Source organism: Phyllostomus discolor, chromosome 3, assembly GCF_004126475.2.
Source record: "Phyllostomus discolor isolate MPI-MPIP mPhyDis1 chromosome 3, mPhyDis1.pri.v3, whole genome shotgun sequence".
Classification (NCBI taxonomy): domain Eukaryota; kingdom Metazoa; phylum Chordata; class Mammalia; order Chiroptera; family Phyllostomidae; genus Phyllostomus; species Phyllostomus discolor.
This window is the reverse complement of record NC_040905.2, coordinates 163664083-163678592: the sequence shown is the minus strand read 5'-3', so window position 1 is coordinate 163678592 and position 14510 is coordinate 163664083. Positions and strand designations below refer to the sequence as shown.

The 14510-nt window shown below is 43.3% G+C and overlaps 1 protein-coding gene across 2 annotated transcripts; it reads left to right on the top strand.

Annotated features, from left to right (window-relative positions):
• The first annotated feature begins 1707 nt into the window (after positions 1-1707).
• Positions 1708-13736, top strand: KCNV2 (potassium voltage-gated channel modifier subfamily V member 2). Of its 2 annotated transcripts, none has more exons than XM_036021701.1 (2): positions 1708-3304; positions 12459-13736. In XM_036021701.1, the coding sequence occupies exons 1-2, from the start codon at positions 2063-2065 to the stop codon at positions 12738-12740; spliced, it is 1524 nt and encodes a 507-aa protein (XP_035877594.1). In that variant the 5' UTR covers positions 1708-2062; the 3' UTR covers positions 12741-13736. The 2 variants fall into 2 exon arrangements, with proteins under 2 accessions (XP_035877594.1, XP_028361510.1); XM_028505709.2 differs by having other exon boundaries at positions 1710-3430.
• Positions 13737-14510: the final 774 nt, after the last annotated feature.

The window sequence follows — 14510 nt, the reverse complement described above, 5'->3', positions numbered from 1 at the left end:
TGGTGAGAGGTTTTATTTGAAGTTTGTAGGTCTGAGCCCTACTGGAAGCCAAACATCAGCAATACTAACAGGCACAGACCCTCTATACTGCAACTGTTACCTCCCGACACCTTTGAAGTATAGTTAAAATTGAACTGCATGACAAAGAGATAGCTCTATAGCTCAGTGTGGAGAAAACAGATTATTCAGTTAATGTGTTGGGAACATCCAGATAAAAAGCTGGAAAATAAAGTTGAATCTCTACTTCACTCTTTATATCAAAATTAATTCCTGTAGATCAAATTCTTAAGTGTAAAAAATGAAACCATAAGAAGAAATTTTTAAAAGAATTATAGAGAGGTGAAGTCTCTTCTAATATGACATAAACCCAGAAGTAATAAAATAAATTCAGAAAAAATATTTGTAGTTCATATCACAGGCAAAAAGTCTGCTTTCGTGATATATAAAGCTCTCCTACAAATCAGTAAGAAAATACTAACAACTCAATGAAAAAGTAGAAAAAATACAACTCAATCCCATGAAAAGACGTTCAAGTTTATTCATAAGAAAAACATGAAATTAACCCACAAATTTTCACCTATAAAATGGAAAGAATTCATGAAATGTAATAACACACTCTCATACATTGATGGTGAATTGAAAATTGGTAAACATTTATGAGAAAAATTTGCCATCCTCAATCAAAATTACAAATATGAGGTCTTTAATCTAGAAATGCTACCTCTAACAATTTCTCCTTCATATACTTTACTGTATCTAAAGTAATCTATGTATAAGGTTTTTCATTGTACCATTGTTTATGAGAGCAAAGACAGAATGTCCGTCACTATCAGACTACTAAGTAGATATTTTTTAAGTAAGGCAGATATTTATGTTCAGATATAAAACACCTCTAAGATATATGGTTAATTGGAAAAAGCAAAGTGTATAGCATACTATGATTTGTGTTAATAATAGAGTTATTCAGATGACAGATGTAGATAGGTTTGTGCTTGCATATGTTTAGAATATTTCTTGAAGGCTAACCATAAAGTACTAATAGTGCTCCTCAGAGGCACACTTGATAGCTATAAGTTCGGATTGAGAGAGAGAGAAACTTTCTACTGCAATGTGCCTTTGTACCCTTTGAATTTTATCTCATAAATATGTATTAGCTAATCGAAATAAATTGAATTTTAAAACAAATTCCCTGCTCAAAGCAAATCCTTTGCTCTTCTCTGATACTCCTGTATTTTTTTCTTGTTCTTTCATTGTACTTGCATATTGATAATCACCTATAAAACCATGAGCAACTGGAGGTCTGCAACTGGGTCTCCATCGAGTTTCCATCTCCATCACCTAGCACAGTGCCTTACAGATGAAAAGAGACTTTAAAAAATTGTGATGTCTTCAAGAGTGGTGGAGACCTTTTCCTTGGAAGGAAGCCTGGCCACCTTCACACAGGGCCTCACAGGGCAGCTGAGTAGGGCTGCAAGGCTCTAAGAACATCTACCCACCAATCCTAGGATTCTACCTTTAAGAGAAGGAAGGGTGAGAGAGAGAGACAGACAGAAACAGGGAGACAAAGAGAGTTTAAACTGAAACTCAGCTGTATTCTATAGCTAATTCAGTTGATTTCATCTGAGCATAGGTACGTGGAGCACTTCTTAGGCAAAGACCTAAAGGGTAGCCCACATTTTTATTAGCAATAATCTCTGCCACCTTCCGATTTGCTACAGATTTAAGACCACATAATCATCCTCTACGTCACTGAGTGAAGGGAGAAGAGGGGGAAAGAGGCTAAGAGGTTCTAAATCCCTTCTAACACTTGCTTCTTCCTTCTCAGCAAGATTAGAGCTGTCAACAGCTGTCTGCATTTCTGTTCAGACCCAGCATCCTGGGCTGGGCTGGGCTGGGCTGCCCAGAGCCTGAAGCCAGGCCATTCTGAGGGTCTGGGACCCTCGGTCTGCAATCCTCTGTAAGACAATGCAGAGCACATGATCCATCCTCCTAGCTGCAGTGAGCAGGCCAGGGGCCCTACATTAGCCAGGAGGGAAAAGCAAGGGGTCCGCTTCCCACAGCCATGCTGAAACACAGCGAACGGAGGAGGTCTTGGAGCTACAAGCCATGGAATATGCCCGAGTGTGATGAGGCACCCAATTCAGGGAACAGCCAACACCGCAGGAGCATCTGCTCCTTGGGGGCCCAGTCAGTCTCCCAGGCCAGCATCCCACCATGGACAGAGGGCAACTATAACTACTACTTGGAGGAGGATGAGGATGGGGAGGAGGAGGAGCAGTGGAAAGACAATCTGGCGGAGGAGGACCAGCAGCCAGAGGAGGCCACCACCACCCAGACAGAAGTCCTTACAGACAGCTCAACGCTGAACGTGAACGTGGGTGGGCAGAGCTACCGCCTGCACTACACCGAGCTGGCCTGCCACCCCAAGACGCGCCTGGGCCGCCTGGCTACCTCCACCAGCCGCAGCCTCCAGCTGGGCCTCTGCGACGACTACGAGGAGAAGACAAACGAATACTTCTTCGACCGTGACCCGGCCATCTTCCAGCTTATCTACAACTTCTACATGTCTGGGGTGCTGCTGGTCCGTGATGAGCTGTGCCCGCGCAGCTTCCTGGAGGAGCTGGGCTACTGGGGTGTGCGGCTCAAGTACACACCCCGCTGCTGCCGCATCTGCTTCGAGGAGCGGCGTGATGAGCTGAGTGAGCAGCTTAAGATCCAGCGTGAATTGCGTGCCCAGGCGCAGGCTGAAGAGGCAGAGGAGCTCTTCCGAGACATGCGCTTCTATGGGCCGCAGAGACAACGCCTCTGGAACCTTATGGAGAAGCCTTTCTCGTCGGTGGCTGCCAAGGCCATCGGGGTGGCCTCCAGCCTCTTTGTGCTCATCTCCATCGTGGCACTGGCACTCAACACGGTGGAGGAGATGCACCAACAGGCAGAGCAGGGCGGCCGGTGGCCCATCCTGGAGCATGTGGAGATGCTGTGCATTGCCTTCTTCACACTGGAGTTCCTGCTGCGCTTGGCCTCCACACCCGACCTGCGGCGCTTTGCGCGCAGCGCCCTCAACCTAGTGGACCTGGTAGCCATCCTGCCGCTCTACCTACAGCTGCTACTGGAGTGCTTCACGAATGAGGACGAGCAACGTGGCAAGGGCTCCTCCAGGGAGCATGACCTTGAGACTGTGGGCAGGGTGGGCCAGGTGCTGCGCATCATGCGCCTAATGCGCATCTTCCGCATCCTTAAGCTGGCACGACACTCCACTGGGCTGCGTGCCTTCGGCTTCACACTGCGCCAGTGCTACCAGCAGGTGGGTTGCCTGCTACTCTTTATCACCATGGGCATCTTTGCCTTCTCAGCTGCCGTCCACTCCGTGGAGCATGATATGCCTGGCACCAACTTCACCAGCATCCCCCATGCCTGGTGGTGGGCCGCGGTGAGTACCATGACCTTGGGCTTCCCAACATCTTCCCCAGCCTTCCCATTCTTTGGTTATCAGCTGTCTGTCTTCATCCCCCTGATCTTTCCCTTGTCTTGGGCAAGGACCACCCCACTGCTGCCTCCAGCTAACAGAAACAGAGGTGGGTGGTAGAGTGTTGGAGAGACAGAGACACTGCAGTCCAGGAAGTAACTGAATTTGACTTGATCCAAGGAATCTCCAAATCTAGATTGAGTTTTAAGATCCATAGCAGGAAGATTTTAAGGAGGATTCATGGTTGATGTATGTGGGAAGCATTCTCATCATCATTCTTGTTAATTGCCATTCATTGAACATCTATTATCCTAAGTAGTTTAATATAACTTTATCTTAACCCTATAAGGTGGTTATGATCACTATTTCTATTTAAAACAGGACACATTTGGGGTGGCTTCCTCTTTCTTTCTTTCTTTCTTTCTTTTTTTCTTTTTTTTTGGGGGGGGGGGTAAGGAAACTGTATATTCATTTAGGAGGGGAAATAGACTTGGCTGAACACTGTCAATCCTAACTGGAGTCCCACTGGTTCCAGCTAAATCTGAGTGTGTAAAGAAGCATCTAAAAGTGACACGTGCTCCAATGTCACTGGAATTCTTTCAGGATCTGGTATTACTGCGTTTTATAGAAGGAAGTACTGCGATGCAGAGAGTTTGAGTGCAGAGACACAGCTAAATCCAGAGTGAGGACTGAAGCCCAAGCCTGTCCAAGTGCAAAGTCCATGTCGTTTCCACACCCTACCACTTCCTCTTTCATTCTTTAGTTCTTCTGCAGGCCTTGAACAGTTCATACACCAGCTATTTTTGTCATTGCTTTCTTTAGCGTTTGCCTTTTTATAACAATTTATATACCATTTACTCACATACCTGTATTTCTGGGATGCTTAACTAAATGCTTGGAAAATCCCTGAATCCCTGGAAGAGCTGATTGGATCTTCTTAGGTCAATGAATAAGCTGACATATACACATTGGAAAGCACTAGGTGTGTGGTTTCTGTATGTTCTTAAGTAGATTGTTGTAATGCCTTTAAAGACATTAAGCAAATATGACAAGTTTTCTCCATTTTAGAAAGTCGGTATTTTCAACATTAACATTGGGTAGGTCAGAGCCCAAAGTCTCAGGTGAACATTTGAACCACCCCAGGGCTACTAACAATGTAGTTTGGTAGGATGGAGATTTCTATTTCAGTTCTAGTGTCAGATCTGGTCATAATGAACTTTGACCCTAAATAATGAGCTGTGAAACCTCACACCCTCACTCCCCATCCTATTTCCTTACATCTCTAAAAGGGGAGGATGTAGAGCTCTGCAGTTCACTGAGGCTTTCTTCCTCCCCTGAAAAGTGAGTGCTCACATGCACGACAGGATCTGTGAGCTTTCTTCAGTGAAGGGATGACGTTAGACTCTTGCAAACAAACTAGCCAAATGCCACTCCTCTGATCATATTCCACATGACAAAAGGTCATCTCCATAGTAGATAAACTGTGTGTACAGATGGAGTGATGGAGGATAATTTGTCCCCAGCAAGTGACATTTACTTTGGAGGTGAGTAAAGTAGGAAGGGAAAAGAGCAAATACACATGATGATGATATAATTCAAATTGCAGGGAGTCAGGTTTCCATCTATTTTTATGTCTTAGGAGATTAGCCCATATGGGCTGCACCCAGTAGACTCTTTAATGCTATAATTTTAACCCACAAAACTTCTTTTACCTTTTGTATATTAATGCAAACATTTTTATTTAAAAATTGCTTCTAACACTGGATTTTTCTTTTTAAAAAATTTCCTGAGGTGATTGACCATTGATCCCATTTAATTTCTTGATCAGCTTAATATACAAAGGTGTTTAACCAACAAATTATCCCTTTTTATAGTAGCTGAAATTATTTTACTCAATACCAGTGTTTTCCATAAATTTCACAGCAAAAATTTAACCAACGTTCAGGTTTGATCTGCAATAAATTTTACCAATTATTACTTTTACTACTATGTGTTTTCTTTTGTGGCCTTTCTATCAGGAACTGTTTTCATAGTACCAATTTCATATACCAATTTCAAAATTGGTATATTTCAACCTTGCCATTTCCTAACTTAACCTTTACCAATGGCCTTTGTCCATCTTATACTTTGAGAATTATTTATGGTATTAAAAATCATTAAGACTTAGATAAAAGACTGATAATATATATTTATTTCTAAACTAATCTATAAGAACAATTACCCTTGAGCATTTGAGGACTACTCTATTCCCTAGGACTGATGTTTTATTAACCCAGTTCTTATTACTTATGCTAACATTGTAACATCTTGTTTCCTTATATAGATATAAAGCAAAAAGATGCAAAATATTAGAGCCAGTTCCTCATGCTACCCACAAAAATCAATCTCATTCATTCACTGAGCAAGAATTTTTTGAGCACCTCCAGGGTTTCTAGTATTCTAAGCACTAGAGATACTGAGGGATAGAAAAAAGAAAAGGTGAGGTTCTTTCCCCCATGGAGTTTATGTTGTAATGGAGAAAGGTAATTATTTCAGATATTTGTGTGTCTTGTATTGGATAATAGGATTGAGAGTGACTTGGGTGACAGAATCTACCCTCTTGGAGAAGATGACATTTAGGTAAAGTTTGAACAATGAGAAAAAACTCATATAAATACACATGACTAAAAAACACAAGAAGCTAAAAAGTGGAATCCTAGAAGTAATGGATAGAATAGTCTTCAAGATTTTATATAAAATTTTTGAGCATATACCCATGATCAACGTGTGTTTAGTGATTCATAAATTCTAAGTTCAGCTGGTTTCCACTAGGAGGTTCTTCTCATTTGGACTCATACCATTCCAGCTGGCTGACGGCTGGAATGAAGGAGGAGACTAGGCTATGTATCTCTCATTCTCCAGCAGACATGTATCCATGGCCATGGCTAAGGACAAGAGAGAATGCAAGCCCAACCATGCAAGCACTGTAAGCTTTCCTTCAATGTCATTTGCTCAACCCATTGTCCAAAGCAAGTCACAAGGCCAAACTCAGAGTCAGAGGGCAAGCAGGGCAGGTTAGCCCACCCACTCTAGGGAAGCACTGTAAAGTTATATGGCATAGAGCTTGGATACAGGAAGGTATAAAGAATTAGTTCCAGCAGCACAATCATTCTATTGGAGTAAGAAATTCCTGCTCAGATATATTACACACATCAGAAAACGTACCCTTCTGAAATTCTGAACATGAGGTTAAGGATAATAGGATTGGTATTTTCTTCCACCACTCCAGTGCTGTATCACCCACATCAGATTCTCTAATACATTCTTCCGTGTCTTTAGTGCTTTCAGATCACCCCGAATTTGACTTGCTTTTAATAATCTTCCCTCTCTCTATGCCAAGGATCCTGCAACATTCCTCTGTTCAACTTGGGGTTTTAAGAGGAATACAATCAATGTCATTACTGTGATTCTCCTACAGCTGCAGAATTCCCTCCTGGACACTTGTGTCTGCAGATGCTCGTGCATTAGGATATAAAATAGACCCATCCTACTCATCTGTCAAGTGGTGGTTATTTGTGAGTACTAATGTAATAGGAAACATATGTAAAATGCTAGACTGTAGTACATCCACAATAAATAGAAGCTACCATATCTGACTAGTTATCGTCTTTATCACATGGAAGCAATAACCTTTGCTTCCAGATTCATTTGAGGGAAAATAAAACAGAAGTGATTCCTTCTCTACTGGGGAAAGAAAAAGACTGTGGGACATACAAAAGGGTCAGCTGTTCTATCTTGGGAGAGCTTCTCAGCATCCAGATAAATAAGCCCATGCTTGGAGTGGCTCCAGCCATGCTGGGGCTCTCAGGGTTGCCTGGGTGTGGGAAATGCATGGCCCCACCCGACAAGTACAATTAACTCTGTGATGAAGCTGTAATCATTGTCTCCAGTGTGGCTATGTTTTTACGGAGAAAAGGGCAATTAGCTGTTCAGCAAACCATTTCCTTCTGAGCATTCCAGAGCGAGTTAGAGCAGTAGAAACTAAACAGGAAATGATGTCATGAACTTATTCCTTCAAAATGTGACAAAAACTCTTCAAAAAGAAAATTCATCTCCAGCTGAGGCATCTGATAATTGTGCCCCAGAGACCTTGCTTCTATCCTTGTTTTCCTAAAGTATGATATCATTTCCTTGCAAATAAGTGGTACTTATGAGATCACTGAGATACATTTTATATTATTTTATTTTTATAGATAAGACTGCATGCTTTGAGGGGACCCATTTAGAAGGTGAATCAGTCAAGTTATACCGAGGAAAATAGAAAACATTTTGGGTGTTTTAAACAGAGGAGATTTGATACAGGGAAATAGATACATAGGTATAAGAAGGCTGGAAGCAAAAAGGGGAGACTGAGATAACCTAAAGATTGGTAAATGTAGGAAACATCTGCTGGCCCTAGAACTGGAGGAACGAGAAGGAGAAGAGAGAGGTACCAACACAGGAGTACAGAGGCAGAGCCTCCAGGTGGCTGTGGCAGGGACCCCTAAGGTGAGGCTGGTGCTGAGCACTGAAAGATGCCCAAGCCATAAATATCTGCTGTTACTGGAGGAGGAGGACCCTGATCTCCTCATCACACCTTCCAGTCTCCCAACAGTGTCTCTCCTGGTCAGAATACACCAGAAGACAGCAGGCAAAGGAATTCAGGAAATGTAGTTTGCAGACTCCCAGTTGCAGAATTACAAAACGAAGTACAGAAGGGTGTCAGGCATGGGACTGAGAAACAACAGGTAGATGTCTGACCCAGAAGGCATTGCAGTTCTCCTAGCTCCTTCAGAATTAGTGCAGGAGCTGTCAGCAGCCAAAGGCTATTGGCACTTTTATGACTTTTGATCTCAGACTCCTGATTCGGGGGTAGTCCCCTTCTGTCTTTGTGTGCTCCTCCTGTTGACCATTAGGACTTGAGTGGGATGTGACAGAGTTGCAGAGGACGAGCAGGGAGAAGTGCTAGGTAGGTGGAAGATGCAGAGGGTATCATGTTGTTCTGGACTTTTCTGTGGGTAGATGACTAGGTCCCAACCTTACTTTAGCTTTTGCATACCCCTCCTTGTTGTACAATTTATGCAATGTAAAAACTACTATATGGGTGAGCTGGCTGTTCTCCTTAAGGTGGTCACCCATGACTTGATTCTAACATTGCTTTTGCTGATCAAAACATTCTTTGAATTCCACTGAGGAATTATTTTCAGAGTAGGTGACATGTCCATTTGCTTCTTCATAATGGTGCTCAATCTTTACCTTTTTGAGGGTAGATTCAATATTTTAAAATAGTGAAATCTTTAGAGATAGAGAGCAGGCTGTCAGCTGTCAGGGAGGGAGGAGGGGTGAAGGGATTGAGCAAGAAAAGCAAAAGAGAAAAAACTCGTGGACATGGACAATAGTGTGATTGCTGGGGGAACAGGCTGGGGGCAGTGGAGGAGGGTACAGGGGGATGATTGGTGGTGGATAGAGATTTGGCTTGGGGTGGTGAGCACACAACACTGTGTACAGATGATGTGTTGTGGAATCGTGCACCTGAAACCTGCATAATGTTGCTAACCAGTATATTGAAGTTTGCAATAAATTCAATAAAAAGGAAAAAATGAAAATAAAATAATAAAGTAATCAAGACTCTTAAGTTTAAGATTGGCATCTAAAGTTAACCCTCTAGGTATAATAATCTCTAGTAGGGACATCAGATAATTGTGCCCTAATATGTCCAACAAGATCACTTGTTTCAAGGTCATAATACTGAATCTGTGCAGATTATAATCCAAAGGAGGAATTCCTAAAATATTTGTAGCAACAGCATCATGGATGGGCTAAGTGTAGTGTTTGAAGCTGACCCCTTTGAAGGACTGAGCTATGTAGTAATTTTAGCCAGAAAATGTTAGTCTTTACCTCTTCAAATTTTTTTTGGAAAAACTAGAAGGGGTGGTTAATTATTTTTGAAAAGTCAATTTTATTTCTGGGGATCATGATTCTAAAATGCATTAATTACTGGCTAGTGATATATGCCTAGTTCATTATGAAGTAAACAAGCATTCCTTGTTGAGGGAGAAATTCGAGTATAGCCATTCTCAACATTTTTGGGAGAAAAATTGGATGCTTATCCTCCTGGTAATATTTAGCAGGCCATGATTTGCTGATTAGAGGGTAAACTGCTAGAGGAAGGTCACATTCTTGCTGTTGGGACCCAGGGAAAATATGTAAGTTGTCGATGGAATGGTAAATTTCCCGTGTACGGAATGGCTGAACCAGCTGGGGGTTGTTTTTTAGAGGGGGTTGGGCTTTTTTGTTTATTTTTATTTTGTGGGGTTTTTTTCCAGGATATTATGATGGGTTGTAGAAATTTTGGTCACATTTCCAAACTGAACATGTCCTAATGTGAGAATTCACTCTGCATATTCAGATGGGTCAGTCTGGGACCATTCCCTTTTAATGCTGATCCAGGGAGAATGGTTTGGCCTGTGGCACATGGAGAAAAAGTTCCCTAAAGCCAAAAAATCCTGAGTTCCTCTTACAGCCAAGGAGCAAGCAGATCACTAGTTGAGTTAAATTATCCACAGAACCAACAATGCATAAATTAGCTATGCATTTTGAACAAATTCTTCAACACCAGCATACATGGCCTCCCTAGCAGAAGAGATCTCTTCTCTAAAATTAGAGATCCAAGATATATAAAAGTATTTAGACCATATTATGCATATCAAATATTTAATCTTCCTTAAGCCAGTTCTCTTTGCTTTTAACTTTTCACTCAAAGTTCAGCCAAAAAAAAAAATAAAAATGAAGCTGCATTTGGGAGTAAAGCAAGGCCAGTAAAAGGACTGAGCAGAAGCTTTAAAAAGGCACTTTGTCTTAATGATTGTATTTCCTCAGCATCCTAGCCTCCCCTTCCCCACCCCAATCCTGCACGCTGGAGGGGCTGGTTTACCTAAAACTCTGCTTTGGCCTTTCATGGAAGCTTCTTGTTCTAAAACTACCCTTCTTGTCACTCACCCCTATTATGCAACTCCCTTCAGGCCTCCTCCAGGGAAAGGGGACTAAAACTAAACATACACAGGTGTAGCAATGCTATTAGTGACATATGCTCCGTTCACACCCCTGGACAGACATCTGACCCCGGTGCTTTTTACTCTTGGTGTGGCCAGTGTCAAGAAACACAAGACACATGCAAACAGACTTGGAGACTGATCTACAGCCTCACTTCATCACTGATCCAGAAGGTGGGAAATAGGGAGTCTGTCCTGGGGCTAGGTGTGCCCCTGCTACCCTCCCTCAGACAGCACCAGCAGGAGCCAGGGAGAAGCCTGTTTCCACAGCCTGCTGGTCTCAGAAGCGTGAGAACTGGCACCCTGTGCCAGGCACTCCCAGTTCCCACAACAGCCCTGTGGGGTAAGCAGTGTTATTCTCCCCTCACTTTGAAAGTGGAAACAGAGGCAGAGAAAATTTAGGTGATTTGACCAAGTTGCACAGCTGAGAAGTAGATTCAGATCCACACAGCCTAGTGTCATACCTGTCTCCTTAACCTAGTCGGCACAGTGCTGCCTCTCTTAGATGCTTGCTTGTATACTTCCACCATGGGAAGGGTTGCCTGTCCCTCAGCGGGTCTCTGTGCAATGAGGGAGCAGTGAGAGGCAGTGGGTCACCCGCCCCAAAGGGCTGGATGGAGTTACTGTTCTTATCAACTCCACCACATTTGCCCAGCTGGCCCACAACTCCATTGCATTCTAACTAATCAATCACACTCATTCTAAGTTCTAACACATTTTTTTAAGTTTACATTTCTAAGCTAAAGGCCATTTTGGAGCAGGGCAATGGGATGACTTCGCACATTTACTACCATCTGCTGGAAAGTTGTGGCAACCACGGCACAAACTGACAAGGCACACTGTGCCCCCTGGAGTTGTGTGATGCACAGCTTTTCAGCTGTAAGCAACAGCCCTAATTCTGCCAATAGTCTGGGGACTGAGGGGAGTCTTAGTACATGAGGCATAAAAAACAAGCCCCAAGAGGTTTTCCAGGGTTTTCTCTAGCTACCCTGACTGATAACTAGTTTTGTGGGTATTTGCATGTTAAAGCAGAAGCTTGTTAACCTAAATAAATTTCTAATTAGTGGAATATAAAGCACTGTGACAAGAGTGATGGGAATTATTTCATGCAGGGTGAACATATCTTTGGTTGGTGATGTCTTAAAAAGCAAGTCCCTTTGTAAAATAACAAGAGTGTGTTTTTCCTTGCAATTAGAGCACCTTTATATAAAATATTTCTTCTGAACGACATAATAATTCTGAGAAGTGTACTTGTCTCCATTTTAAAGATGAAAAAAAGGACAACAGAGGAGGTTGTTTAATGCCTTTTGTGTGTGTGACACTGTGTTAAGTGCTTCAGTTTTTTACTTAGTCTTCAAAGGAACCCTGAGAGTTAGGTAATATTCTCCCTCCTGTTTTGGATGAAGGAGCCAAGGCTTAGAGACCCTGGATGTTTTGCCCAGGTCACTCTGCCGGGAAGGGTCAGAGTCAGGACTTGAAGAGGGTCTGACTGGTTCTAAGCCTGAACTCTTTTCAGCACGTATACTATGTAGGCAAACCCAGGGTTCCCAGTCCTAAAGCTGGACCCAGCTGAGGGGAGGCAAAGACCAACATTTATCGAGCCATTTCTACACCAGGGACTTTATACATGGTGCTTTATATGCTCCTTACAACCCCCTTTCAAGTAGGTATTTTATGTAAGAAAATTCAGAAGTGAGAGTCGGAATTTAAATTCAAGTCTTCCACCTCCAAAGCCTGTGTTCTTCCCATGACAGGGGTCCTGCAGGCAAACTTTCTGGTCCCTGAAACTGGCTTCACGGGCAGCTCTGACAGGACCCATGTGCACCTTCAGGAATACAAGCCACCTCCCTGCCTGTTCTCTCTCCCTTTCTTTTCCTCCCTCACAGTGCTAACAATTCTGTCCTGCTTTCCTTCTTATACAGGTGAGCATCTCCACCGTGGGCTATGGAGACATGTACCCAGAGACTCACCTGGGCAGGCTTTTTGCCTTCCTCTGCATTGCTTTTGGGATCATCCTCAACGGGATGCCAATCTCCATCCTCTACAACAAATTCTCCGATTATTACAGCAAGCTCAAGGCTTATGAGTACACTGCCATACGAAGGGAAAGGGGAAAGGTGAACTTCATGCAGCGAGCCAGAAAGAAGGTGGCTGAGTGTTTGGCTAAAAGCAACTCACAGCCCACTGTAAGGCAAGAGAATTAATATTCCATAGGATGGGTGGCTGGTAGTTTCCCGTGACCTGACAGGCTTCCTTCTTCCTTTCTTTGTTGGTCATCAGGATTGCCAGGGAAAGGACACGTGAGGCAGACATACACAAAGGGTACTCAGTGCACAGAGTTCTCCCTCATCGATGTTCATTTTAACCCAAACTCAGACTGCCATACACTGTGCTGTGGGGGACTCTGACCTTCCTGGAGACATTGATATTGAAAGCTCCTTGAGAGGAACAGCATCTTAGATTTCTCTTGTTGTGTCTCATGGCTTCTCAAGAAATATTTTTAGACCTGAGTAGACTAGAGAAGGATTTTCTTGCATTAAAGAAAAGAAACTCTTAATTTCCCAGAGAGGGAGTGTTGCGGCAGGAGCTGTATGAGCTTCGTCATCGGACCCACCTCAGTCAGAAGCCCAGACCTACCTGCTATAGGGTTTGGGACAAGTTACTTTAACTGGCTGAACCTCAGTTTCTTCAACTGCAAAATGTAGGTAACAAGTACTGCCTGTAATATGAGCATGGGAAATGAAGATAACATTTATAAATGCTCAATAAATGGAAGCTGTTAACACTGCTTGAGTGGGTACTGTCTAGTCAGTTCTCTATCTAGATAAATGGTTCTCAGTCCAGGGAGATTTGGTTGTTGTCCACCCTCCAAGCCCCTGGAAATTTGTCACCTTCTAGAGATACTTTTGATGGTCAGTGTTGTGAGGGAGGATGAGGGGGCTCTAGCATCTAGTAGGTGGAGGCCTGGGATGTTGCTAAATGTGCACAGGAGAGCCCCATAGCAAGGAATTACATGGCCCAAATACCAATAGAGCCGCTGAGAAGCCCTGGTCTAGACTTAACATGAGAGCCCCAGACTTGACCTGTGAAACATGTCAAGTGTGGAAGATATCACCTCCCTTGATAGGAGCCCCCACATATCCTCACCTCTCCAGGCTTCCTCTTCCTTCCCTTTCCTCAAAAAAAACCCCCAAAACAAATAAAAAATCCCTGCGTTTGGGGGACTGTTCTGGGCAGAGCACTGAGCAAAGGGAATTAGATCAACATGGCCCTCCACTCTGGGGTCCGTCTGTGGGTCAGAAAGCCATTCCCCACAGGTGCCAGTCCTTTCTCTCCCCGTCCTCTCTTCCTCCTAGTTCCTCCCTTTTCCCATAGACTGTTGGAAATTGCAGTCTTAGAAAGGAAAGGCTCCTTTGAACTGAGCAAATGTTGATTGCCCCAATAACTAGAACTTTTGCTGTGCTGACCATCAATTTGTCTCAGGGCATGACTGGACCTACGTTTATGTTGTATAAACGAGTAATTATTTTGTGTGTTCTTACAATGACAGGCATTGTGGGTTGTACTTTGTAATATGTAACTTTATTTCATCTTGATATATCCCTAAATTAGGTATTACTTTCCCTTTTTATTTATAAAGAAACATTTTTTTTAAGTTAGGAAGAAACAGAAGCTCAGAGAGGTTAAGTAATTCAGCCAAGTTGACACAGCAGTAAATAGTGAGGCTGGGTTTCCAGCCCTGGTCAGTCCAATTCCTAAGGTCCTTGCTCTGAACTTGTAGGTCTCAAATGGCATCAGCCTCACCTGAGGGCTGATTAAACACGAATTCCTGGGCCCACACCCAGAGCCTCTGATTCAGCATGTCTGCATGACACAAGGATTTGTGTTTCTACGGACCACCAGGGGATGCTGCTGCTGCTGCTGCTGCTGCTGGTCCAGGGACCACATCCTGAGAGCCATGGGTCTAACACACT